Source organism: Cyanistes caeruleus, chromosome 7 (genome assembly GCF_971803275.1).
Source record: "Cyanistes caeruleus chromosome 7, bCyaCae1.hap1.1, whole genome shotgun sequence".
Classification (NCBI taxonomy): Eukaryota; Metazoa; Chordata; class Aves; order Passeriformes; family Paridae; genus Cyanistes; species Cyanistes caeruleus.
This window is the reverse complement of record NC_141707.1, coordinates 2,794,672-2,821,735: the sequence shown is the minus strand read 5'-3', so window position 1 is coordinate 2,821,735 and position 27,064 is coordinate 2,794,672. Positions and strand designations below refer to the sequence as shown.

The 27,064-nt window shown below is 47.4% G+C and overlaps 1 protein-coding gene, 1 long non-coding RNA gene and 1 pseudogene across 48 annotated transcripts in view; 1 reads left to right on the top strand and 2 right to left on the bottom strand.

Moving 5' to 3' along the window:
• Positions 1–5,685: 5,685 nt before the first annotated feature.
• LOC111931681 (uncharacterized) lies at positions 5,686–7,552 on the bottom strand (annotated as a pseudogene).
• A 1,229-nt stretch (positions 7,553–8,781) lies between these two features.
• Positions 8,782–10,577, top strand: LOC147652068 (uncharacterized). Its single transcript, XR_015289556.1, has 2 exons — positions 8,782–9,149; positions 10,276–10,577. It is a non-coding gene; the product is annotated as an uncharacterized LOC147652068 (long non-coding RNA).
• A 350-nt stretch (positions 10,578–10,927) lies between these two features.
• The window catches only part of HDAC4 (histone deacetylase 4), a 172,142-nt gene continuing 156,005 nt past the window's right edge, over positions 10,928–27,064 (bottom strand). For 46 of the 47 annotated variants that reach the window (XM_086898701.1, XM_086898718.1, XM_086898713.1 and 43 more), the window contains 7 exons: positions 26,400–26,519; positions 24,466–24,563; positions 18,343–18,461; positions 16,646–16,779; positions 12,932–13,016; positions 11,740–11,881; positions 10,928–11,295 (listed from right to left, as the gene is read on the bottom strand). In XM_086898701.1, coding sequence (XP_086754827.1) covers positions 11,256–11,295; positions 11,740–11,881; positions 12,932–13,016; positions 16,646–16,779; positions 18,343–18,461; positions 24,466–24,563; positions 26,400–26,519 — 738 coding nt within the window. In that variant the 3' untranslated portion in view covers positions 10,928–11,255. Of the gene's footprint in view, positions 11,296–11,739; positions 11,882–12,931; positions 13,017–16,645; positions 16,780–18,342; positions 18,462–22,010; positions 23,285–24,465; positions 24,564–26,399; positions 26,520–27,064 lie in introns of those variants that run through there. The other variant, XM_086898746.1, reaches the window with a different exon arrangement.

Below are 27,064 nucleotides of genomic sequence, written 5' to 3'. Positions count from 1 at the left end.
TAGAGGGCTGGAAAATGAAGGTGGGTGGCTGGGACTTCAAAGAGCCCTGTCCCTCCTCCCAGACCTTCACAGGGTCAGAGAGGGACAACGTGCCCCAGCATCCCAAATCCCAAATCCCTGCCCGCTGAGCCACTCCAGCTCTGCTGCACCCACCTCAAACCCTCCTTCCCTGACCACAGCCAAGCTGCTCTGCTCCAGCAAGAGGTCACCAAACCCCTTCTTTCAGGACAGCAAAGACTCAAATGTGTGTCTAGGTGAATTTTGTAATGAGTGAAATATTTCTAGGCAAATTTTGTAATGAATAAAAGCTCCTGGCACGGTGGTGGCTGGAAGAGTTCTCTCCTCCTGTTTAGCCAGAGTTCTGGCAGGAGTCAGGGGTTACTGGCACTGCCTCTGCTGCCTGAGGGCTTTAGGATGCCAATTGCAGGCACAGATCACTGAGGAACGTGCCATCCCCACTTATTTGGGACTAGCTGGATCCTTTCCATGGGTCATCCCATTCCATAAGGGAGAATTCCCCTTCTGCATGGAATGCAGTCAGGGTCTAGGAGGAGCTGAAGCCTGTGCACACTTGAGAGGGGTGTCCCAGAGGTCCAGGGGGGCTCCATGTAGCTCGTGGGAACAGAGCTCGTGGAAAATTTTGGATGTAATCCTCCCGGATCTCCTCTCCCCTGCTAGGAATTGACCATAGCTGTCTGCTGGAGGGAGCTGCCCTTCACCCAGGGCATTCTCCCGTTTCCATCAGGAGGGGAAGGGAAGGATTCGTTGCACCCCCACCCCTTCATGAGATAATTTATTTTTAAGATCTCAGAATCCCAGTTTGGGTTTGGGTTGGAAGGGACCTTAAATCTCATCTCATTCCACCTTCCACTATCCCAGGTTGCTCCAAGCCCCATCCAACCTGCCCTGGAATACTTCCAGGGATGGGGAAAATGATCCTGCGGGAACCTTTGCCTTCCCAAACCCCACCCCTGAAGCAGCCACACGCCCTCTCACCAGAGGCTGCCTCTCTAAGCTGCCTTTTTCCCACATTTCAGAGTTTTACAGCCAGCATTCTTCATTTTCCATGTCATTAATCTCCACAGGTCCTGGCTCCAAGCAGGCAGGAAGCCAAACGCTGCCAGACAGGTTCCAAGTGAAATCCAAGTTGTCTGGAAAAGAAGAAATTCCAGCTAAAAGTTGGGAAAGCACTTGAGCCTCAAATTGGCTCTTCCCAGCCACCCAGCAGGGCAAGTGTGATGCTGCCCAGCCAACAGATGGATTTGGTGGCAGCTGGGGAGTCTTTTCCCATTCCACTTGACTTTTCCAGCAACCAGCCAAAATATGTGTTCCTTTGAGTTCAGGGATTTAATTGTGGCAAAGATGGGGGGTAGGGGAAGGAAAGAAACCTTCCACCCACCCCAAAGCAAAACTGGGAGATTATTTTTAGTTTCTGTAGAAAGATGTTGCTTTGAGAGCTGCTCTTGAGCACTGTCAGCCAATGCATTTTTTAGAGCATTTTTGCTGTGAGTTCTCATTTCCTCATTTTGGAAGTTGCTCTGCTGTGACTCTTCAACTCCCCAAAGCTGAGGATGACACAGGCAAAACCTCTTTCAGGTGGGGCAAGGCAGGGGAGAAGAAACCTGTCCTACAGTAGGACAAGGGGAAAGAGCAAAAGCTCACCTGGAGGTCTCCAGAAACACCTTAAATCCTTCTGCAGGCTGTCCACAGGGTTCAGCTCTGTTCAGGAGGACCAGAGAATCCCAGAATGCGATTCCCTTCAGTCCCTCAGGGAAGGCTTATATTATATTATATTAGGGGAAATTTCTCCCCTGAAAGGGAGGCCAGGCCCTGGCACAGCTGCCCAGGGCAGGGGTGGAGTCCCCATCCCTGGAGGGATTTAAAAGCCAGAAGGATGTGGGGACACAGCTCAGTGGTGGGATTGGCAGTGCTGGGGGAATGGTTGGACTCTCTGCTCTGACAGGGCTTTTCCAACCAAAGTGATTCCACTGTAAATCTGAGGCACGGTGTTTTCCAGCTGAGGGGAGGTTGGGAGCCACCAGGTTCTGCGGTTTTGTGTCACTTCCCTGCCTCCAGACACAATTCCAGCATGGCTCTGCACCAGGAAGGACTGGCTGAGCAGCCCAGCAGCAGGGGCATGGTGAGCCAGGATCCTTGGGAAGCAGGGCATGATCCAGCTGCCTCCCAGAGCAGGTCCGAGATGCGCTTTGGAGAAGCCCTGATGGAATCTGCAGGCACTTCCCAGCCCTGCTTGGATTCCTCTTCCCTCCATCCCCCTCCAGAGTTGGGAAGCAGCCCTGTGTACCCAAGCCCTCAGTCCTGCCTTTCTCGCCTCACAAAGGGAACTGAGAGGAATTGTTTTGGAATAACAGTGCAAATCGAATTTCCCGTCGCAGATAAAGGGGAGAGAGGTCAAATATGAGAAGGCTTTAGATGAAAGAGGAATTAGCCTGCAGCCTGCCCGGTATAACTCAATTCCAGGCTCGCTTTCAGCGCTCCCAAGGACCTGGCTCAGCACAGGGCCCTGCTGAAGCCCAGCAAATAAACCTGGCTCAGGCAATTTGTTATCCCCAACAGGGAGCCGCTTCACCAGCCGCAGGTTAAGCATCCCCTGTCCCCTAGAAGGAGGGAAATCATCCCAGGTACCATCCCAGTACCATCAGCCCGGAGGGAGCCGGGCAGCCCCGAGCAGCTTCCAGCCAGAGCTGCGGGAAGACACTCTCTGCTTTGGCTGTACAAATACTTTGCACCTTCCTCCTCCTCCTCCCAAGCTGCATCCCCCTGGCTGTCCTGGCCTGCAGACATTCCCTAAAAACACCTGGGGTGGGGGCGTGCAGCCCCTCTTCCCTTGGCTTGGGTTGGGGATGGGCTCGGGATGCTCCCAGCGAGGCTTTCCACCCCCGTCTCCGCTTCAACTTCCCTCCCTTCCAGATTTCTTTCCACCTTTCCCAAAGCCGTATTTCCTCCCTTTTGGTCCCGCTTTTCCTCCCTCTGGAGTGCTGCACAGAAGGATTTGGGAGCAGCCCCATCAGGGCTGGGCTGGGGACCCTCAGCAGCGCCGGGACCTCCTCCTGGATAAATGTGCTGCAAGAATTCCTGGTGCTCAGCCCACTCTGGCTGCATCATCCACGGGACTGGGGAGGGGGACTGCAGGAATTGCTCTCTGCTAGCGGGGAAGGACGGATTTTTGGTTTTCATATTCCCCCCCCGCCCCCTTCAGACTCACCCATGTAATTGAAGAGTGAAATTTTGAAAGCTTGTTCAGGGACTCTGGGTATTTAATTGCCTTTAAAGCCCAGGAATTGCTCCCCATTCCCTTCCTGATTTAATGGGAAACAGGTTTCTTGTTCCTGCAGGCGCTCTGAAGCTGGTGACCATTGGATAATTGTGCCTAGATATAGCACAAATGCACAGTTCTGTCTGCACCCTCATCTTTCTAAATACAGTAAAAAAAAAAACTTATTTTTTTTCTTCCTTTAATTGCATTGAATTTGAAGAAGGAGTCCCTGGTCATGGCAGGGGGCTGGAACAGGATGATCTTTAAAGTCCCTTCCTGTGATTCTGTGATTTCAAACCTTCCCCCCTCTTGGGGCAGGGGAATGAATTAATAAAAAAAAATAGGTGAAAAAGACTCCAAAGGGCCCATGATAAATCAGTGAAAGGGCACCTGTCTGTGGCCAGTGCACGCTGGTATTCTGGCTGTGCAATCCAATCTACACAGGAAATGTTTTCCCCACTTCTGCTGTGTAGCAGGGAGATTTCAGGGTGGTTTTCTTTCAACCCCAAATATTTCCTTCTGCTACTGAATTATTTAATTTTCTGTAAACATGGGCAGAGGCCTGCTTTTCCCTCCTGGGCATCCAGAAGACACCTAGTTCCTCTTTGTATCCCCAGCCAGGAGTCCTTTCCCTCAGAGCCTCTCATTAGGTCGGGATTTGCTCCGTTCCTGCTAAGCTTTCCATTAGCAGAGCCTTGGAATGGGAAAGGACTCTCCATCCTCAGCAGGAACTGGCTTTGCCAGCTTGTGCTATGGGGAAAAAAAGGCACAGCCTGTGGAGCTGGGTTTTTTACCACAATTCTTAAGACATATTCTCTGTTGCTCTGTGAACAGCCCTGATGAGGAGCCCTGGTTTTTCAGGCATCTCCAGAGGTTCAGCCCCTCCATGCCCCTCTTGCCATGAGCTTTCTCCTGTCTTGCCCAAACTTCAGCCTTTTCTCTCATTCCCAGACAGAAAAGGTCCTAAATTCCTGGATGTGACCCTGTTATTGCACCTTTCCATCAATGATCGCAGGGTTTTCCTCCAGGGAAACTGTGGAACACCTCCCGGCCTTTCCCTGCCAGGAACTCACAGTCCCTTTGACTTCCCCTGGAATTTCACCCCACACACTATTTTCCCAAGCATTTTCTGTATCTGAGGGCAACTTTGCAGGTTACACGAACACATCACATCCAGGCAGGGACAGAAATATTACTTTCCAGGTCCCTGGGTGAGCTTCTGAGAACTCCCTAAGAGATCAACCCAACCCTAGGAGAAAGTTTCTACTGCACACAGATCCAAATCCCATCATAAATCCAGGATGTTTTGCTGGCACAGACTGAACTCCTGCCCCCCATGTGCTCAGGTTGTACATTTAATATTGGACCCTTTTCCTCCCCCTGCAGTGCTCCTGCTGCCACAGGTGTTCACCTAAAGCACAAAGCCTTGACTTGCTGCCCAGAGGGAAAAACTGCCTCTTCCTCCTTAAAAAAACTAGGAAAACGAGTGAAATTAAGAGAATTACAGCATGGAGCTCAACCCTCCCTTCAGGTTTATGTCCCTGGTGAGCCCATGGTGAGCTCAGAGCATTCCAGGTGAGATGAAGTCTGGCACAGGGACTGGGATTGTGTCTCAAACAGCCCCCACCACTCAAAACAAGGCCTCAGCTGGATCACCCAGCAGTGGGATTTCACTACCAGAAATGAGCAACCCCAGCCCCTGGGAGCTGCTGGTGCCAGGCTGGAACCCCCAGACCATGGTCCTAAATCAACCACCACAATCTGCACACAAACACTTCAGGGTGAGCTCAGAGCCCCTTCCAGGGCCTAAAGGAGCTCCAGGAGAGCTGGAGAGGGACTGGGGACAAGGGATGGAGGGACAGGACCCAGGGAATGGCTCCCACTGCCAGAGGGCAGGGATGGATGGGATATTGGGGAGGAATTGTTCCCTGTGAGGGTGGGCAGGGGCTGGGATGGAATTCCCAGAGCATCTGGGGCTGCCCCTGGATCCCTGGCAGTGCCCAAGGCCAGGATGGACACTAGGGCTTGGAACAACCTGGGATGGTAGAAAGTGTCCCAGCCTGTGGCAGGGGGTGGAAGGAGGGGGGACCTCCCAGATCCTTCCAACCCAAATCATTCCAAGATTCCCATGAACCATGCTGGAGAAGCAGGGGATGCCTCACTGCTGAGTGAGTTTTCCCTGGGACACCAAGCTGCTGCTGCTCCTGGGGAGGCACTGGAAGGAGCCCAGACCTGAAGCATGGCCTCCTCCCCTGTGACCAAAGGACAATTCCAGGTGACACACACGGAGCAGATGGATTTTGGGTGGCTCAGAGGGCTCCAGAGACAAGCAGGAAGCCAATTAAGGGGAAAACACACATGAAAAAGGCTGTGAAAGGTACAAAGGTGGAGCTGCTTCACCTAGAAACTCAACTGGTTTTTTGCAGGCACTTGTCAACATGCACCTGGGAGCCACATGGAAACTGGGAAACTCCAGGAACTTTTCCATGAATCCCCCAATGTAGACATGGGTATATTTTGCCCAAAAAACCACTCTGGCACCAAGACCCCCTTCCAAGACACACCAAGAACCCAGCAAATGAGCCATCCCATCCCAGCAATGGAAAGAAGATCAGCAGCAGAAACCCGGATGGTACTATAATTAACTTTTTTCTTTTATTTACACCACAAGAATAACAAGTTGTCATAATGTGGTACAAAATACTGGACTCCTAATAAAGTTGAAATTGAAGTCGGTACTGTCAGAGAAAGACACCATTGGCCAGTAAAAAAAAAAAAAAAAAAAAAAAAAGAAGAAAACAAAGATAAAAGAGAAAAATAAAATAAAATAGAAAGAAAGAAAAAACAAGAATGAGAAAAATATTCCAACTCCACCAATTTAAAAGAAAGGACCATTGGAAAATCGAGCACAAAGAATGCTACCATCACTGAAAGTAGGGTCCGTACAAGAAGAGTGAAATTGTGTCTAAATTACAGCATAAACCGGTAGCTGCTACCAATGGTGACGTCATACTGAGCATGTATAGGTATAAAGTAGAATATAATATAGTTACAACTTTTTGATACTACATATCTGTAATAAGCTCTCGGGTGAATAATGTTTCAACCCCTTCCCCCCTCCCCACCCCCACTTTTATATATATATTATATATATAAGTTTGTCATCCTCATAAATTGGAAAATAGCGCCTCCACTATGGAGCACAGAAAAAGTGTTAATTTATTTTCTTTCAATAGGATACTTTTTTTTTTTCATCATCAATATCAAAGACAAAGTGAAGATGAGCTGAGAACGAGCCCAACTTCATGACAATGAAGAAACACGTTTTGCCTTTCGCTGTAAAGTCTCGTTTTTAAACCACAGTGTTGCACAGTACACGACTGCTTAAAGTGAAACCGAGCAATAATACATCATGTAAAAGTAATTTCTTAAAAAAGTTAACGCAGCTGTGCCGAAGAGTTAACTCTTTAAAGTCCTCCTCATCCATCCATCCATCCGTCCAGCTCCTCGGAATGAACGACTCCGTGTGTTGACACAAGGGTTGCATCCAACCTCCCCACCCAGCCTTTGAGAAACCAAAGCAAAAACACCAACCCAAAGGAAAATAATAACAATAACAATAATAATAATAATGACACAGGCAGTTTACTTGGTGTGTTCGGCGTAGTTTCCCTAAAAACACTGTTTCCACATAAATACAATAAACTCTTATTATTGGTAAGTCACAAGTGCTAGATAAACGTCTTAGTTTTTTTTCTTTTCTTCTTAAAATGAGAAATGTTTAAGTAGTCCTTTTTGTTTTTTATTTATTTACTCTTTTTAACAATAAAAAGCACAATTTCTTCTTATTAAGTTCAGTAAGACTCCAAAAACAAAGAGAAAAAAAATTCCCACTCTCCTTCCTTGGTGTGTAGCTGTGTGGGTGAGTGAGTGAGTGTGACAACAACATCCTAACCTTTATTCTCCGCAAATGCCACGAGAGGAAAAAAAAAACCCAAACCAATAGAAAAACAAAACAAAACAAAACAAAAACCAACCCAAAGAAACCCCAAACCACCTCTTTTTTTTTTTTGTTTGTTTTTGTGGTTTTTTTTCTCGTTATCATTTTCAAAGCTGCCAAGTTTGGCGTGCAAAATCTGTATACAATATAAAGACATGCCAACCTTACAGACCATGCAACCTCAAGGTGTAGGAAACTTAAAAAAATATATTCATATATATTTATATATATATTTATATATATATCAATGCCCTTAAAAGAATGTGGGCCCAAAAAAGTTTACAAAAGGAAGAATGGAATGAATACATGACCGTGACTAATAAAAAAAAGGAATGTTTTGTATCGAAGGTAAAAAAAAAACCCAAAACAAAACAACAAAAGAACAAAAAAAAAAAAAACACCAACAAAAAACCCCCCAATGGTTACGTGTGTACTGCAAACTGGGCCTCACTTCACTGTAAAGAGGATTGAAAGATGTTCCTTTTCTTCCCAAGCAGGTACAAAGGATGCCCTGGGCAGCACGTGCTGGGATGTGGGAGCATCCCGGGCTCCCACCCCGCTGGCACGGCAGCCCCGTGGCAAAGTCATCTGAAATGAAGCTTAATGGCTCAAAAAGGTAAAAATCCCCCTGGAGAGCCTCAAAACGAGGGCTCCCTCCCCTCTCTCCGTGCCTGCACCAGCCCTGGAAAGCATCCCCAGGGAAAAGCATCCCCAGGGAAGGTCATAGCCCGGGGAAGAGTGTTCCCAGGGGAAAGGGGGATGCTGTGAAACAAATCCATGTTGCCAGGAGTTTGGATGAGACGCTCTGTTGTCTCGGGAAAAATCTCCCTGTCCTGGCAAAAAGCTGAGGGGAAGGGAAGGGGAAGAGGAATCCCAACAAGCTCCTCTGGATTTTCCAAAGGAACCAGCTCAGAACAGTTGGCCAGCGGCTCCCAGGAACGCAAAAAGGAAGGAAGGAAAAAGCTTTGCTACGACCAGGAGGAGAAATGTCAAAAACCTTCCAGGGAAGACCTGACAACACAAAGGGAGCTGTAAACACGGGCACCGCCCACGGCACAGGGAGCAAAACCCCAGGTCAGTCACCAAATTCGGCAGCCGGATGGATCTGAGATCACAGCAGCAGAGTGGTTGGATGGAAGAAAACCCCAAACCACAACATCCCCAAGTATGCGATGCTCCCATAAGGGGGGATTTTTAGGATATGCCGAGGTTGGGCCTTGCCACCACCGGGGCTTTTTGGGGTTTTAGGGTGTACTTGGGTTTGCACAACTCAAATACTGTAGTGTCTGGTTTTGAAACAGCGCTAGAAATTGAGGAAGGAAACAAAAGCCTCCAGTGTGGGGTCACGCTCCCAATTCCTCCCACGAGCGAGTCCTGAACGGAACGAAAGCAGCTGCTTCGAGAACTGGAAAGAAGAGAAGTTACTGGAAACAACCCCACCAGTCACCGTGGGAACCGGATAAAAGAAGGAAGGGTGGTTAAGGAGAAGCTGTGCTGGGAAGATGGATATGCTGTCTTACACTGCTGGAAGAAGGCACGCAGGGAGCGCCGTCTCCGCGAAGATGCTCCCGCTCTCCATGGAAGGGCTCGCGGCCTCTCCCACCCGGCATTCCCGGGAGGCAGTGACCTCCTCGGGGCAGGGGGCGAAAAGAAAATGCCTCCAAAACCTCTCCCAGCACCAGGAAGAAGAAGAAGCAGAAGAAGAAGAAGAAGAGGGGAGAAAAAGAAGGAGAGAGAAGGTGGGGAGTTGGCGGGCATGTCCGGTGGAGAGAAAACGCCAACGGTCCCGGAGTGTCCAAGGAGCCTTCCCAAGGGCAGGCAGTGCCAGGAGCCGTGGGCCAGACAAAGGCATCGCCCACTGAACGCTACCAGGTAAGAAAATTCCTTATTTTCTTTACATAGCTACTACAAGAGAGCTGAGGAAATGTACAGTCGGCAGAATTGGTACAGCAAAAGAGCCCATTGCAGTCCCTCATCCTCCTCCTCCTCCTCCTCGGTAAAAAGCGCCCTTTCCCAGAAAAAAACAAACTCTGTCGGTCTGCCCACAGTTCCTTACACCTGCAGAAAGCTGCTCACTGTACAAAAGAGTTGAGGAAAAGGAGAGAAAACAATACAGAAAATAAATAAATTTTTAAAAAATAAAAAAAAATAAAAAAAAAAAAAAAAGGAAAATTCATGTATTACAAGCAAGAAAAGAAGGAGGAGGAAGAAAGGTTTAGATGCTATTGCCGTTTGGAAAGGAAACCTGCCAAATGGAAAAGAAATGTCAGAGTCACACAAACAAGGCTTCTGGAGGGTTTCAGGAAATATCCATATAAAAATTAACAGCAAATTCAGCATCTTTGCTATAAAAAACTCTTTTTTTTTCTCATTTTTGTTAGAAAAGGATCACAACTAAAAACCTTAAATTAAAATACAAATGTTTAGGGTAGTTGCCCAGTGGCTAAAGTGTTGGCTTTCTGAAAAACTTCCAACCTGTCACCTGAAAAGTCCTCAAGTTTCAACCTGGATCCTTCTCCAAAAGCACCTTTGGCGTTCCAATTCCCAAATCTGTCCCTAGGGAGCTTCCAATGGCTACTGTTAGAGTATGCATTTATTACATATATTTTTTTTTCTTTTTTCTATAAATGCATCATAAATATTTTTCTCAATAATTCATAGGAATCCGGTTTCTAAGCTTGGAATACATTTGGAATATACATTATACACATATATATATTTATACCTAACAATTTAAGCAATATCTCATGCTAGTTGCTTTTAATAAAAAGCATTCCAGTCTTAAAACCTGCATTTGTGTCTAATACATGCTTCGACAACCAAATTGGTAAGTTCAATTACTAGATAATGTAGAAGAGAGAGAAAACATCTGAAAATTGGTTGTTAAAAATGGTTGAATTTCAAAGACCCAACAGTATTTGCCACTTTTTTGGCAACTACCTTAATTTTTTTTCCTTTTTTTTTTTTCTTTTTTCCTTTTTTTTTATCTCTGAAACAGCAATGAAAGAAAACAAAACAAATCCAAACTTGTCGACAGTTTTTGGAGACGCTCTGTTCAGCTGATGCCTGCTTCCCACCATCATGCCAGCACAAGCCAAAAAGTCTTCCTTCCTGATGGCAGTCCTTGGCTTTCCCAACCAGAGGAAAAATATTCAGGAACTGCTGTGTTCTTTGTGTTTTGTTTTTGTTTTTTTTTTTTGTGTTTTTTTTTTTTAATTAATTTTTACTTAAGGCATTGTTCCTCAAACTTCAGAAAAATCCAGCTGCACCAAATCCATCAATTAAAAAAAAAGGCACAAACTCATCTTCAGATGGCTTTGGAGACAATAAAGCCGACTCCATCTGGGCTACCGTTCCCCCCCTTCTGCTTCCCTTTTCTTTAGGTGTCAGATGAGTCCCTCGTTCCCTGTCCCTCCCCGTTAAAAATTCACCATCATCTCCCAACGTTCCCGTTCCGACAAGAGCTGTCGTTGACTCACAGGCAGGCAAGAGCCATTTCCAAATATCCAAGAAATGAAAGTACACGATGGGTTGAGTGGTTCAAGCGGAGATTGCTCAGTTGTGGGTAATCAACTTTGTAAGCACCAGTTTTATGTTAAGGTTTGTTTCATTTGTGTTGTTGAATCTTTGACTTCTTTATTATTCTCGTGTTTTGTTTTTGTTTATTTTTTGTTTGGCAACTCTGCCAAAGACTTCCAGGCATCATTCCTCTTTCCGCTCCCAGTGAGGACCAGAGGAAGAGTGCCCAACGTGTCAGTCCTTTGCTGCTCTTCACCAGCGGTTCTTTTTCGGCAAAAAGAGACTCAAAGATGCGGAGAGATTTGTTTTTTTGTGTCGCTTGCTTTGCTTTACACCTGGCTGTCCTTCCGTGTTCGGGAAATAACCGTGACAGGACGCAGGAGTAACAAGAGAAAGCTTCTTGGCAGAGCTTCAAGACGAAGACGAACAGACAGGAGAACTCCAGCTCGAAGGTGGGTGCTACAGTGGAGGCTCCTCTTCCATGGGTTCGTCCTCAGGTCTGAGGATCCACAGCCAGGCAGGGTGGGAGAGGGAGGAGAGAGAGAAAAGAGGGTTGGGTGTGACATAGTTGGGCAATTCGTGGTGCCAAGTCTCACTCCTTATGTTCCCATCACCTTCCCACCCAGCCAGCAGGGATCACCTGGAACTGAACTCGCCATCAGGAAGGGCTTTTGGACAATCTCACTTGGGCAACATTAACATTTTCCCCAGCAAAATAAATCCCTTTTCATGGTCCAAAACCATGCTCAGAGCAGAATACTCAAGCACAGGGTGCACACATAGAGCTCATGGCTCTGTTGCTCCCCTGCAGCCCAGGAGGTCTTTCGGGAACCCACGGGGGACAGCGGATGTGGGGAACGCAGCAGCAGCGGCTGAAAGAGAGGATTAACCTGGAAGGCAGGTCCTCCTGCCTGCGCAGACCTGGAAATGGGAGATCACTGACCTCTTCTCCGCCGGCTTCACGCCCACTGACAGTGATGCCATGGCCGTCACCGTCTCCGCCTCCTCATTCTCACACTTCTGGGCCTCCACCAGGGAATATCCCACTGTGGAGGCGAAACGCTGGAGGGAATGCCAGTATTTGCCTGGGGGAGAGGTGACAACAAGGCCATCAGGGCACCATTCCAGCTCCTGCTTTCCCAAATCCGGCCACCAGCTTGGAACTGCCCAGGGAACGCTCATCTGATACACCCTCTCACTTTAAGGGCCTTAGGTCCTCAAATAATTCCTTTTCTACTTCAAATCCCTCAGAAACTTCTAGACTTAAGGAAAAATGTGCTTGGAAATGTCTCCCTACCAAAAAATGCAGGAGAGGGAAGGATCCAGTTCAGGTCTGGACCCAGCTGCTGACTGCCATGTGCTTTCAGCAGGCAGATCCCCGAAGACTAAAGAAGTCCAAGGGGTATTTAGAGCCATTAAAGTTGGAAAAGACCTCCAAGATCACCAAGTCAAAGCTTCATCCTCCAATGTATTTTTTATGTCGGCAGTTGACCTTTTTGCATTGGGAAGAGCAAAGGAAAGGCTCCAGAGGAAAGAACTTCCAAGAGTTTCTCCAGGCAAGATTCAACACAATGATTTTAAACTTCTTGGCTAAATAAACCTAAAATATCAACAACTGCCAGAAAAACTCATAGACTGTCCTTGGAAGGGACCTAGAGGGATCATTGAGTCCAATTCCTGGCCCTGCACAGGACATCCCAAGAATCCCAGCCTGTGCCTGAGAGCCTCCTTCACTTCCATGCCTAATTAATAGGTGCCACAACACCAAACAAGACTCGTGTTATTCAGAAGATACTTAATTGCTTTTGTGCATCCTCTAATGGCAGCACAGTCTGTCCTTTACAGAGATTTTATGGCTTTCAATTATTGCTGGGTTAACAGCTGGACTGGATCATCATGAAGGTCTTTTCCAACCTAACCCATGCTCTGGTTCTGCAATTCCCCCTAAAGGGCTAAAGCCTTGCTGGGTATGGCTCCATCCACAGTAACACCAGTTTGTGGCTGCACAAAAACCCAGTCCAGGGAGCAGTGACCGCCAGGAAACTGGGAAATGGCAGCATGGAGCTGTCAGAATAATGGAGAAGCCCAAGGGGTGTCCCCCAGGGAACCAGCTGGGTCGGTGGGGCTGAACTCACTGTGGATCTCAATGACTTTCTCCATGGAATGCACCGCATTAGCGTTTGCTCTCTGCTGGAAAACCTTCTCCGGAAGAGGGTCAAGCTGGAGAGAGAGAGAGAGAGGAACATCAAAGGAATGTTACCATTGAATCCCAGAATGGTTTTGGTGGGGACAACTCCTCCCATTCCTTCCCTTGCCATGGGCAGGGATACCTCCCATTAGTCAGCTCTGCAGTGGGAACGTGTCTGTGCCATCCCAGGGAAAGGCCTGACAGCACTGCTGGAGGAATGTTTTAGGATTTGTCCTGTTTCCTTTAGAAAAACCCAAGAAGAGGAGACACCTCTGCCCTTCCAGGTTCTCCACTAATGAATGAATCCGTCCCAAATCTCCAAGGTGGGGCTGCCCAAAACAAGAGATGTCCACTGCTGTTAACTGTGCTGAAAACATCACTCAAAGCCCAACCAGGGATGTTCCCCAGCAAGGAGCAGTTAGAGTTTAATAGTTTAAAGTACCTATGGCAAAGTTTAACTTCTGCTCAAAGTCAAGGGAAGCTGCAGCCAAGACTGCTCTTATAAGCACATGGTAGCCATTCCATAGGTACTTCACGGGAGGCTGCATTCCAGATTCAGTAATTATGGACTGCACTTTTTATTAATTCTCCACTCTAAAAATAGTTCTGCTCCAAACTGGTTTCTGTATGACATTAAGTGAAGGCAAAAGCAATTCCTGGATAAGTCTCTGCACAAGAGCTTTCCAAGGCCCCTTGGTTGACACTGAGACAAAGCATTCTTGATTCCAGAGCACACTCCTCCTCCTGAAATAACAATCACAAACAGCCTCAGCCTGTGCCAAAGGGAGCAAAAAACCTCAGGGCATGAGGCACCTGGTTGTCATCACCTCCTTGTTTGAAGGGCAGAGGCTGGTGATGCCCACCATGGACTGAGCAGCTCTGCAGGGTAATGGGAGAGGAACAGTGCCTGACAGGTGTGGACTGCCATCAGCAGACCTCGGAATCATGGAATGCTGGGGGGTGGAGGGATCTTAAAACTCATGTCATTCCCACTCCCTGCCACAGGCAGGGACACCTTCCACTATCCCAGGCTACTCCAAACCCCAATGTCCAACCTGGCCTTGGACACTTCCAGGGATCTAGGGGCAGCCACAGCTTCCCTGCTCACCCTGTGCCAGGGCCTGCCCACCCTCACAGGGAAGGATTCCTTCCCAACATCCCATCTAACCCTGTCTCTGTGGTTAAAATGGATTAAAACCATTCCCTCTTTTCCTGTCCCATCAGGACTTTGTCCAAAGTTCCTATCCAGCTCTCTTGGAGCCACTTTAGGCACTGGAGGAGTTCTCCCTGGAGCCTTCTCCAGGCTGAACAACCCAAACTCTCTCAGACTGTGTCCAAGCCTCTCTCTGCACCAAACTCACCTCTGATTTCCACTGAAGCCCTGTGAGCTTTGCACAGTTCTGCCACCACAGCAGGTCCATTCCCCAGCCCTGACCCCCTCCCCAGTGCAGTAATCAGCTGCACAGCCCCAGCTCTGGTTTAATTTCCTGGCCAGTTGGAAAGGAGCTGGCCCCGTGCTTCTCCCAACGCGGGAGTTTTGATCTTGGCCGGTGGACGCCGACTGGGGGGACTGGCACTGCTCCCCTCATTTCCTACCAGCCCCAGTGGAGCTCCAGGATGGCTCCTGAGCCAGCCCAGCTCCCTGCAGCCTGCCCTGGCCACAGCTGCCTGTCCACGTGTGTGCAGGCAGGATCCTCCAACACACTGTAGATCAAACTGCATCAAAGGGCTGCGGCACAGAGCTGCAGCCATTCCCCCCCCTCCTCGACTCTCTTGCCTTCAAAAGGTTCAAGGAAAGACCTGGATAAAATGAGTGTTTCCTGCTTTCTGATGTGTGGTAAGTCAGGGAATATTACTCTAGCTGCACAGCCCACCTAGTACATGTGAGAGCAGGTCTGTGTTAAAGTGTCCTTGTAGCCGTGATTAAAATAATCAATGTTTTTTACCTTTAAAGATCAATATTCCCTCTGCTCAATGAAACCACCCAGGCAGCTCACAACATCCAAGGTATCCTGAGTGCTGAGCTCTCCCCACAGCCTCACACTCCCTAACACATCCATGGCTTGGATCAAGCTCTTATTTACTGCATGTGGTTGCAGTCAGCCTCCTGTGATCCCAGGAGCACACTGAGCAGGAGGAACGACATCCTCCAGGCTATTCCCACTGCTTCCCTTTCCAAGTGCATCCTGCACCCCAAGGCAGATGAAGCCAGAGGAATTGCATATGGAAACCACTTAAAACAGATGGGTGCTACAATAAACACCTGACAGAATCCAGAATGGTCTGTCTTACAGGGGACCTTAGAGCTCTGCCAGTCCCACCCCCTGCCAGGGACAGGGACACCTTCCAATATCCCACATTGCTCCAAACCTGGCCTTGGAAACTTCTGGGGATCCAGGGGCAGCTACAGCTTCTCTATGAAACTTGTGCCAGTGCCCTACCACTGGAACCCTCATTTCCACGCTGGTGTGGCAGCTGCCTCCTCAGTTTTCGGCTGTCCCGAGGGCTGAGTGAAGGCTGGAGCCATTCCCCGTGCCCAGAGCCCTGGAGAACTGCCTGGCCAAGCACAAGGAGCAGGATGCTCCCTGGACACAGGGAGCTGGGATGCTGGAAGCAGGTGCTTCTGACGAATCCCAGCTGGTTTCTCTCCTGGCCTGGCTACTCCAGCCTCCCCCTTAACGCTGAGTGTGGATGCTCCAAGACAGAGCACTTCTCCAACAGGCTGGAAGTCAAACTGCTCCACACCTCCATGCAGATCCAAGCTCCAACTCCCCAGACACCTGATGGTCACTGAACTACAACCCTCCCCAGAAATCAGCTTCCACTGGAGACAGACCCACTGCTCAGCTCCTCTGGTGCTGCACCTTGGCCCAAACTAACCGTACCCAAAAGCCCTCAAACATGGTTTCAGGTTGCACCAGAGGAGGTTTAGGTTGGATATTAGGGAAAATTCCTTCACTGGAAGCATGCTCAGGCACTGAGTCAGGCTGCCTAGGGCAGCGGTGGAGTCACCATCCCTGCAGGGATTTCAAAGATGTGTAGATGTAGCATTTTTTCATTAATCCCACTGACACTAGAAGTTGAGGGGAAAAAGGCAGAGAAGATGGAGTATCTACTGTTTTCTCTGTAGGAAAATACCCTGACCTCTCCAGAACCCAACACCTTGGTGTACTTCTCTGTCTGGCTCTTGTCTTGCAATCACCCCCCCTGATCTTTCTGGCCTATTTCTCCGACACAACCGAGGCTTTTCCTACACAGAAACATGCAGAAAATTGAAAATATAACTCCAAGGAAAAAAATCCAGCTGCAAATCATGTCAAGCCAGCTGCCCCATGCAGCAGGCACAGGCTGTAGGACTAGAGAGGGGAGCAAAGAGAAGGGAAGGCTTGCACAACAAATTCAGAAATTAATTAAAGGAGCTTTTTTTTTTTTCAAAGAGCACAAAGCAAATTATTTGGAGAAAGAACAAACCCAAAAAAATCATTCTTAGCTGTTTCCCTCATCTCATGGACTGCAAAGCACAGGTGGTTTTTGAGCATAAAACAAACACTCTTTAAAGCACCAAGTGTCACAAGGACACAAAACCATGACAGAAACTTGGCAGATGGGAGGATGAGACGCCCAAACCCCAGGGGGGAGGAGGTTTTGGGGGTGCCTGTACCTCGTTTCCCAGCAGGGCTGACACACAAGCCTCCGAGGCATCACAGATGGCCGTGAGGTCGTGGCCACCCTCCAGGGCCAGCACGACGCGGCCCCCGGCCAGGCCCATCAGCTGCTTCGTCAGGTACCCGAAGCCTGCAAGGAGGGAACAGAGGAAATGCAGGAGAAGGGCAAAGGTGGCGGCTGGGATCGGGCTCCTGGCAGAGGATCAAAGAGTCAGGGAGAGGAATTACATCATATTAAAAACGCAGCGGGGATTTGAAAGGGCTCGGCGCGTAACACGAGCCAGGTTGGGCTTTAGCGCGCTCGCCGCGCCGTTCCAGCCGTGGCTTCCCTGCGATGGATCCGGCCGTCCCCCACCAGCAGCAGCCCAGCCGAGAGCATCACCATCCTCCCCCTGCCACCCCTCAGCGCCCCAAATTACACCAGCAACCAGCATTCCCTTTGGAAGCAGGGAAAGGGGAGGATTTCTGCTGGATGTTGCTTTGGGGGAGGGAGGAGGAAGGGGAACCGGCCCAGTTTGGGTCGGGATAGCAGCAGCGCAGTGCCCCGGAGAGATTTAGGTTTGACATCTCCTTCTCAGCAGACAGCTCTTCCCGTCCATAATATGCTATAAAAATTCCAGGGGCACCCGGCACTTTGATCAGATGACACACAATACATTTCTGCCCCCTTTAAACAAAACAGAACCAAGCAGTGAGGATTTAAAAAACGTGTCCTCGAAGCAACCTTCCCCCTCCAGCAAAAAGAATTAAAAAAATATCAAAAAGTGAAACAAAGGAAAAGCCAGGGAATTTCTACCCTCCCTCCCCACTCTCTGCGTTGGAGCAAACCCCTTTGGGAGTCAGCAAATTAACAAATTAACAGGCAGAGGAAAACATCCACTGCCCAGCCCATAACTGGTTTTGTGAGAGGAGCAGAGCATGGCAAATTCAACCAGCAGGTAAACAAGACCTTCCTTTTCCCAAGTAGTTCTGGATATCTCAAGGAGCTTGTCTCTTGTAAACCTATTTCACTTTATTCTTTATATATAAAGTTTATAGGTTCAGCCCCTTTACGAGGTATTAAAGTTCACTGTAGAGAATAACTTTCCTGGCTGGAACAAACTCTTAAAAAATAATAATAAAACTCTTTTTGCAAGAAAAACTGTCCTCTGGATTAATTGAAATGAAACAGTGCCAGGTAAACTCCACATAACCTGGGGAATGGATTTCAGTGCATCTCCCAAAAACATCTCGGACCCAAAGAAAAAAGGAAGGTTTGTGGGTCTTTGTAATTAATTCAAAGGTGGAGAGCAGAAATACTCAGCTCAAAATTTTAATAAGGTGTCCTGGAGGAAGAAATGAATTTGTAGCAATGAGACTGTTTACAGCTGGTATGGCCTTTTTCTGCCATTTTATATTAATGCCAGCATAACTCTCTAATTCAGCAGAGATGTGACTACAAATAAATTACACAATATTACATATTGAATATTTCAAAGTTGAAATATGCAATGTGTCAGAAAAAGAAATAAATTAAGGCTTCAGCCAGGCCAAAATATGCATTATAAAAAGATAAATGCCATGAAAATGGAAAGAAAAGGGACGGAAGTTTTGCCATTGAAAGGAAAGATCTGAAGTAGATCCCACAAAGTAAAATCTGGGAACACTGCTCTTTAATCCCTAGGACAGCAGCAAAAGGAAAACCCCCACTTACATTTTGCTGACAGATTGTATCCTCCGAGGGGTGTGGGGTGCCCTTCCACAGCATCGAAACCAGATGACACCAGCACAACGTCTGGGGCAAACTCATTGGCAATGGGCATCACTACTGTCCTGCAACACAAAATATCCGTGGCACACACGTCAGGGTGGCTCCTGAGCAAAGGCAGGGGTGTTTAAACCCTCATTCCACGGCAGCAAAGCCCATTTATTTCCCTGCAAAGTGAGAGTCTGGCTGGAAGAACTCCTTGCACTCTCTGGGATTTCCTCTGCCTCATGTTTTGAGCAAGGGAAATGAGTTGTCACCCCTTGTGTTTCCCATTTGGGATCATATCCTGATTTGCATACATGGGATAAGGGTAAAAGAAGAGGGCATCTGGCACAGGCTGCAAAACAACCTAGGAATCCTCACCCCCAAGGCATTATCTCCAAGTCCTCCCTCAGAACATCTCCTCCAGGCTTTGCAAAGTGATTCCTTCCCCCCTTGCTGCAGTCCCCACTCCCCACAACAAAAGGCTGTGAGTGTCCCACGGGGACAGAACAACTTTTGAATGCAAATATCCCACCCAAATCCACCTCTCCCAGTGCCAGCTCCCCATGATGGAAATGCTCAGCATCCCCATCCTATTGAGTATTAAAGTTGTATTTAAATGAAACAAGGGCTCCGTTCCTGTGGTTTCTCACCAAAAGACCTTTTTTCCCCCTCTGGTTTCTCTCTCTCCAAACTCCAGAATTTCTCCCCAAAACCTACATGAGGTTGCAAACATCCCATTCCCCACATCAAGACACACTTCCCAAATTATGTTTTACCCATTGTAACTGCACCTCCTGAATTCTGTATGTATCCCTAGAGCAACCTGACCTGTAATTTTTTCATTTCCCCATCCTAGGAACAGCCACCAGCCAGGATAACATTCTACAGCAAGAACTGAAGTTATTTTACCCACATCCCAAAGCACGGACCTGTAAATCTTTGCACACACGAGAACCTCACACTTTATTGAGTCGAGTCTTTGTGTGATGCCCTAAAAACAGAGCCATGGGGGGCCTGTTCTGTGCTGAGATGGCTCAAGTGCTATCAGGACAATCATAAAAGCTCCCAGTTTTTGCCACGAGGATATTAAACATCTGCCAGAGTCAGCAGCCTGTGACATCCAGCTGAGCTCGTGCCCCTGTGCAGAATTTATTTTTAAGGGGGCATCAACCTCTACCAGGCACTGAGCAAACCCATCCACAAGTCTCCACTGCCACCACAGAGCAGGGACAGGCACCAAAAAAACCAAAAGACACCCCCCACGCCTCCCAGCTTTGGTTTTAGGGTTTTTTAGGGTTTTTTCCCCAGCTATTTGCCACAGCAACCCCCAGAGCCTCCTGCCATCGCTGCTGATCCCTGCGCGCAGACACAGAGACCTCTGCGAGAAAAAAGGGATGCAGTTTCCCTTAATCCGCACAAAATCCCAACAAGGAACTTGAATTTTCTCCTTCAGTGATGTGACTGCCTCTCTCCATTTTGTCCCTGGGGGATGATTCTGTGAGGAAGACGAGAGTACAGTTTGGTGGAAATTCTTAGGAGAAATCCCCTCCCTCATCGAGGTCTGAAGCAGCAATTCCAGAGCAAGTGCAGCGGCTGAGGGTTTGTTTTCCCTGAGCTTTGAAGTGCTGCTGAGCTCTTTCATGCCTAACCCAGGGAAAACCGCTCAAATCATCGGATTTATTTCCCCCCCTCCCTGAGTTCCGACGCCATGGGAGCTGCAAGGATCTCAGTGGAAGTGTGGGATCACCAGAGCCAGCCCAAAGGTGTGGGGATGGTGCATCAGCACTGAGCAACCCGTGGGATCCTGGATCCATGGGGATTCTCAGGCATGGCACAGTTCATGGAGCAGGGAACAGCTGAGAAGGACCTTAAAAACCATCTCATTCCATCCCCTGGCACGGGTGTCCAATCCTGCCGGGCTCCTGAGGAATGGGGTGGCTGGTGACCCTGGGCTGGAGGTGGCTGCTGGTGACAGTGACAGAGGGACCCCTCCAGCACAGCCACACAGCCCCCAGGGCTAACCCTGAACCCTGCCAGGGGCAGTTCTAGGAGAGAAAAAACCCTTCTCCTAATTCCAGTGTGACACCAGCGCCCCAGAGCCACAGCCCCAGCTTTGCTGCTCTCCACGGATGTAAAACCAGGAGGGCCAAAGCCAGCACTCCCTCACTTTGCCTTTCTAATTTAAGAAAAAAAGACAAAAAGTCCGGTGTGTTTCCGAGGCTCCATCTGTGGACAACATTTTGGACACAAGTCATCCAGCTTTGTGCTTTTCATTTTCCCTTGTCCACAGATAAAACCAGCCCCTTCGCTCAGATCCACTCCAGTAAAGCCAAACCCCCCAGAGGAAACAGGGATTAAACTGCGAGCAGCCCTGTGGCTTTGCCCTGATGATGAGGCTATAAAAAAGCGCCAGAAATTCAAATTATTACCCAGGAGATAAGCAGTTCTGCCTGGAATTGTGCCTTTGAAAGAATGGCTGAAGTAGCTGTAAAGTTATTCACTGAGGAATGAATATTCCTAATGCTGAATATTCATTCAATCCATGTAGAATTTTTTTAAAAACAGGGAAACTGAAATTTCCCAAATTTCGGAAGCTTGTTGTGCTTGCTTAAAATAAATGAAATCCTTTTATTTGCCTGGTTACAGCTGAGCTGAACGGCTCTACACAAGAGCAAACTGAAGGCTGCAACCAGCAAAACCTCCCCATTGTGTTCTACAATCACTTGGGAGAGAGGAAAAAAACAGATAAATGCAATTTTAGATCTATTTTCCAGAAGGCTGAATGAACCATTTTTAGCCTGGCATTAGCCAATTCCCCAATTAAATGCCTAATAAACAACAGGCAGATGAAACAATCTTACAGAGGGTTATTTTGGGCTTTAGATGTTCAATTGCAGTGAGTAAATTGGTGAAACTTAGAAGGCTGAACACTTTTTTAGAGACTTTTTCGCACTCTCGGCCACATCCATGTTTTATATGTATTTTAATATGTGCCATGTATAAATTTATATATGTTAAGTGTCTATATTTATATTATGCATATAAATATATGCATCTATGGATATATATTTTTCTATGTATCTTGTGCAATTTCTATATATGTTATGCATATATGATTTTATACACATTATATATTTTATATATATAAACTAAAAATGTTATCCACAGGCTAAACAGCTTCCCAAGAATTCTGATCTTTGCTTCTCCATGGTCATTTACTGTGTCAAAAGGGATTAGGAATTTGGGGATGAAATCGGCTTGGGGAGAGCATGAAATTGAAAATACAGCAACAACCATTCCAGGCAAAACATCATCATCTCTTCCCCCTCCTCCTCTTCCTCACTCCTGAAATGGTTTATGGATGGAAGGAAAAACCCAAATCCCCCCAAAATTGGTTCCTGAACTTGTTTAATGCTTTTTGAAAGCAGCAGGAGGAGGGGGAAGCACAGTCCTGGCTTTTTCCTTCTGGTTGAGGTGTTTTAAATAAAAACAAACGTGGAATCGAGCTGTACGTAGAATTATGGCTGTGGAGGAGACCTTGGGATAAGGGGAAAAAATTCTCAGATACAACACAACTTCTGGAATCATCATGAAAATTTCCTTGCAGCAAATTCAGAGGGAAACTCCTGTGGATAAAACATTTTTAATTTCACTAATTGCTGTTCCCATGTAATAAGGAACCAGACAGAGCCTTCCCATTTCTCCTGCAGGTTCCTTAGCCGGGTTTGTAGCTGGATCAGGAGGACTGAGAGGCAAACAGGATTTCTGCTCATGTAAAATGTTAGGGAACAACAAATCCTGGTCCAAAAAATGCCCCTGAATTTTACAATTGTTTGTTTCTGTAGCTACAGAGCAACAGCAGAGACACTGGGAACGTTCTGAGGTGTTCAGGGCTTTGGGAACAACGTGCCCTGCATTTTTCCCATCAAACTGACCCCATTTCTGCCTGATCTGTGAAATCTGGGATTGCCCACAAGCTTGGGGGGTGAGTTCAGGCACGGGATGTGGAGCTGACTCCGCTGCTAGCACGGAGTGCAGGAGCTCCAGGCTCCCAGAAAAATCTCCAAATCCCTCCTGATCACCCCCTCCCTGCCAGAGGAACAGGGCACCCCAACCTGGAGCAGGGGCAGGCAGTGATTTCAGCCCCAGGTTAGGAAGGTAACAAGTGACAAAGTGCAGGGAAAAGCACGTTTTTAACTCTTCATTTCTGATATGTCTCGGTGGCATTAAGGATCAATCCAGAGGTCAGGAGAGCCTGGGCACCCCAAGACTGGGGAGATATTTGGAGACAGGATGAAAATCAGTGATGTGAGTTCCCATCTCTTTTTTGGATGGAGCAAAACCACACTGAAACAGGTTTTCAGCGTGAGGATGAGTGGTTTCCCTGGGATTTATTTATTCCCTCATTTCTCTCATATAGAAGGACAATTATCTCAGTTATTTTCCTTTCTCAAACCCACACACTGGCTCTTCCTGAAATACAACAACAAAAAACGAGGAGCACGTTGCTTACTTAAGTATCTGCTCCTTTTACACAGAAAAAGGACTTTTTTTTCCCCAAAAACAGGCAGGCATGTGAAGAGTTAAGTCTTAAAAAAAAATAGAAAAAAAAAGAAAGAAAAAGTCTATCAGTATCTTTGCCTAGCTCAAAGGATTTCCACTGATTCCTCTCCAGACTTCAAAGCCTCACAGTTTGGCATTCGGACTGGTTTGAATTAAAGCTCAGTTCTCCACTGCGAGTTTCCAAGTTCATGGTGAAAATGCCTCCTGCTTCTGGAGTTCATTATGGCCAATTTTCTTATCTTTTCTTCATCTTCGGTTTGATCCCCAGCAAATGCAACGTGGCATTCGACGGGGTGGAATAACAAGGTGCTGCCTTGAAGGCATGTATTGTCTCAAGGGGCTAAAGCAAGAAAAGAAGGGGAAAAAATAGGATATATGACCCATTCCCTTCACTTTCTAACTCTCGGGGGACTATAAATTGTGAACTTCAAAGCGTTATTTTACATTAAAATCAACAGAAAGATTTGGGGGGTGGGGGGGGGAAATGTTTTTCAAAGGAGCTGGTTAAGATCTAAAAAGGTCACTTGATAATGTATTATCATGGCCAAACTTGGCGTAGAATTTAAAAAAGAAAGCTTCTCATTTAACTTAGGGTTAAACTGAAGGTGTGCAGGCTCCGGGAGGAACATCCCTCAGCTCCCCCAAAACTCCCCAAAATAAGGGCTGAGACCAGCTCCAGAGGCTGTTCCTAAACACCTGCAGTGTCCAGGCAAGCAGAACCCAGGAATGGCTGGTAAAGGCTTCACTGTGCAGCCCTGAGCCTTTTCCAGGAGCCTGGAAACTCAATTAATATTTAATTGTCCCCATGTCCCGAGCCCCAGGTACTCTGGCTAACACAGAGATCCATCCTGGGGACTGCTGGGATAGCCAGGCTTCCACTCTGGAGCAAAGTGCCAGGAGTGACACCAATAACAGTGATGTGGTGTCATTTCAAACCATGTGTGTTCTCTGAGGGCTTGTTGATGGCAGAATGAAGAGGATAACAGGATATAACAGGGAAGAGCAGAAAACAACACTCCCAGATTTCATGCCATCCCACAGGGGTGATATTCCAGAAATTCACACTCTGTATTCTGGCAAGTCTAGGTCTGCCCAAGCTGAGGCCACCAGAGGTGCACTGAACCCGGTGTGAGGACAGGAACCCACTTGAAATTGTTAAAGGAGAGACCAGGCTGACCCATGGCACAGGGGAACCAGGGGGTGGGACAGGACAGTGTCTAAGGAAAATCATGGACTGCTTCAGGTGGGAAGGAGACTTAAAGTTCATCCAGTCCCACCCTCTGCCATGGGCAGGGACATCTTCCACTGTCCCAGGCAGTTCCAAACCTCATCCAACCTGGCCTTGGGCACTTCCAGGGATCCAGGGGCAGCCCCAGCTGCTCTGGGCACCCTGTGCAAGGGCCTCTCTTGGATGAATAATATTAAAATTTTAAAACTTATCAAAGGCAAAATTAAGGAGGAGGAAAAAGAAACCCAGCAGAGGTGAAAAATACATTTGTGAGAGGGAAAATCCAGTAGTACCTGAAGGCAGTTAAATATTCCGTGTCTCCCATGGGCGGATCCAGGCCACCAGTAAATGCCATGTTAACATTGAAACCGACTCCTGCTCCTGTGCCAACCTGGAAAAGGGAAACGGGACTCTTCATTAGCAGATTCTGGCAACACATCTTTGCTGTTTTCATGTTCTCCCAGCTGAATTTGGATTCAGTAGTGAGGTTGACTGGTCCCTGGTCTCTGAAACAAGATGAAAAATAAAGCTCCTCCACTTTTTTTTCTTCCTTCCAGGAATTTTTTTATTTTCCTCCTCCACAGGAAAATAAATATCCTCAGATCTTTATAGGAGCTGAGGACCAGTGGTGTTTGACTGCTGCTCACCCAAAAAACCACCCTATCATCAACTGCACCCTCTTGATTTTTTTTTTCTGTAGAGGAGTATGCTGCATGTAATACCTTTCCATAATTCATTTTCAGCTTGATTCATGAGCATATTTTATATTTCACAACAGCTGCAACTGGAGGAAAAAGTGTATTTTAATCAGAGTGAGCTCCCCCTCTGCTGGAGGAAAATAAGAGTCACAGAGAAGGGATTTTGGCTGTTTGAGGAACACATGGGCGGGAGATGTAAATACATCCCTCTCTTCGCTTGTACTGCAAATGTCCCCATCTGCCCTGCCTGCAAGGACCTGCAGGAAAAATAAATCAGTTATTTATAAATTCATATATTTATTTGTATATAATATGTTATATTAGATATTTATAAACCTAACTCTAACTCAGCTTGCTTTTTTTTATTATTTTTTTTTTTGTGCCAAGAAGATCTTTACATATGAAAAGAAGAAAATAATTAAAAAGTGAAAATTAATGTGTTGCACAGCTGGATAAAACTGCATGGCTTTTATTGCACATTATTCCTCGTACTGGTGCTAGAAAAACACAGGGGTGGGTGTTCACCTACCCACGGTGAGTTATTTTTCCATCGCTGGCTTAAATCAAACCTGTTTTCTATCCTTTCTTTTATTTGGTCTAAAATGACACATCTAAAAATGAAAATCTAAAAATCTTTTTGTAAACCAGATTGCTAAAAAGCAGGAATTAAGCCTGATACAAAGGGCTGCTGTTCATTCACTACAACAGGGCGAAGGAGCAAAATCATGTCACATTTCGGTTTCTTTAGAGGTTGAAATGGAAACACTGATGTTTTCTCAAGCAGAAAATGTAAAATTGACAGGGGAAGAAGTTTTCAGATGTCACTTGGAGAGTCTCAGAGCACTCTATTCCATAAAATTTCCCTTTGCTAAATTGCTCTGAAGGACCATATTTCCTGGCAGCCCAGAGGGAAAGGAAGGCTGTATCCATGCAGACCTCAGCTCCCAGCTCCAGCTCAGCCCTCCTGCTGCAGCCTCTGAGGACAGCACCAGGAAAGGGGGACTTGCTCCAGCAGTATCCATGATTGGCCCTCAAATCCCACAAATTTGGGGTGGAGGTGCAGCCTTGGTGCTGGTGAGCAATGCCTGGGTAAGGCAGGAGAAAGAAGGGGAGGTGGGGAAGGGCCAGGGGAACAGGAGGAGAAGGGGAGGTGGAGAAGGGGAGGCGGACAGGCTCCATGGCTGTGCCATGAAAACCGAGCGTGGGTGGTGCAGCCGTGGACAATCTGTTCCTTCTCCATCTAAGAAACAGCTTCTGCCGAGGAAGGGGAAATCCTGAATGGGACAAGGAGTGCTGGGACAGCTGGCAGAGGGCTCCTCTGGAACAGGTTGTCCCACAAGGGCTGGAGAGCTTAATTGCAGTGATTCATTTGCTGCCATCCCGCCAGCTCCGGCCAGGACACGGTGCCCGTGGCTGTTGGACCACACGGACCTGGCGTGCCCTTGGATGGGAGCACAAAACCCAGAGGATCTCTGGCAAGGTGGCAGGAGCTCCTCTGAGTGCCAGGATTTTGGGATCCATGTGCTCACCTCATCTGGAGCACCGCTGCCTGGGAAGAAGTTGCCATCATCATAGCGGTGTAGTGAGATATAAAGGACGTTGGGATCGTTGTAGAAGGCCTGCTGAGTACCATTCCCATGGTGGACATCCTGCAGGGATCACAGGAGGGAGGTTAGTCCTTCACTAAAAACATGGATTAAAGGCATCAGTTCAGGATTTGAAGGGGTTTTCCTTGCTGTTGAGCATTGTTTTCTCCAACCTGGCAGAAGCAGTTCATGGGGAATGGGAATAACCTGTTCTGCACACCTAGTTTGAGATTACACTCCTTGTTTAACACAGGGGATAAACACAATCCCAATGTCTATCCAGCTGAGGACCCATTTACCTGGATGGAAGAACTGGATTCACACCAATCCTGGGTGGTGGAGACACTGGGATATTTGCTGCCCCACATCTGCATCTTTAGTCAATCTGTGGGGTGAGCACTGATACAAATAAAGCTCTGCTGGATCCAGGATAAACAACACAATCCAAGAGAGCTCCCCTACTGAGCTGTGTGGTGCAGACACAGCCTGTGAGAAGACAGGTATTCAAAATGCCCCTCCCTGACATGAAAAGCAGGTGGGACATGAGGAAAAAAACCATCCACCCAGTAGGTCCTAAAGACAAATAAATGCAATATAACTTGTGGGTT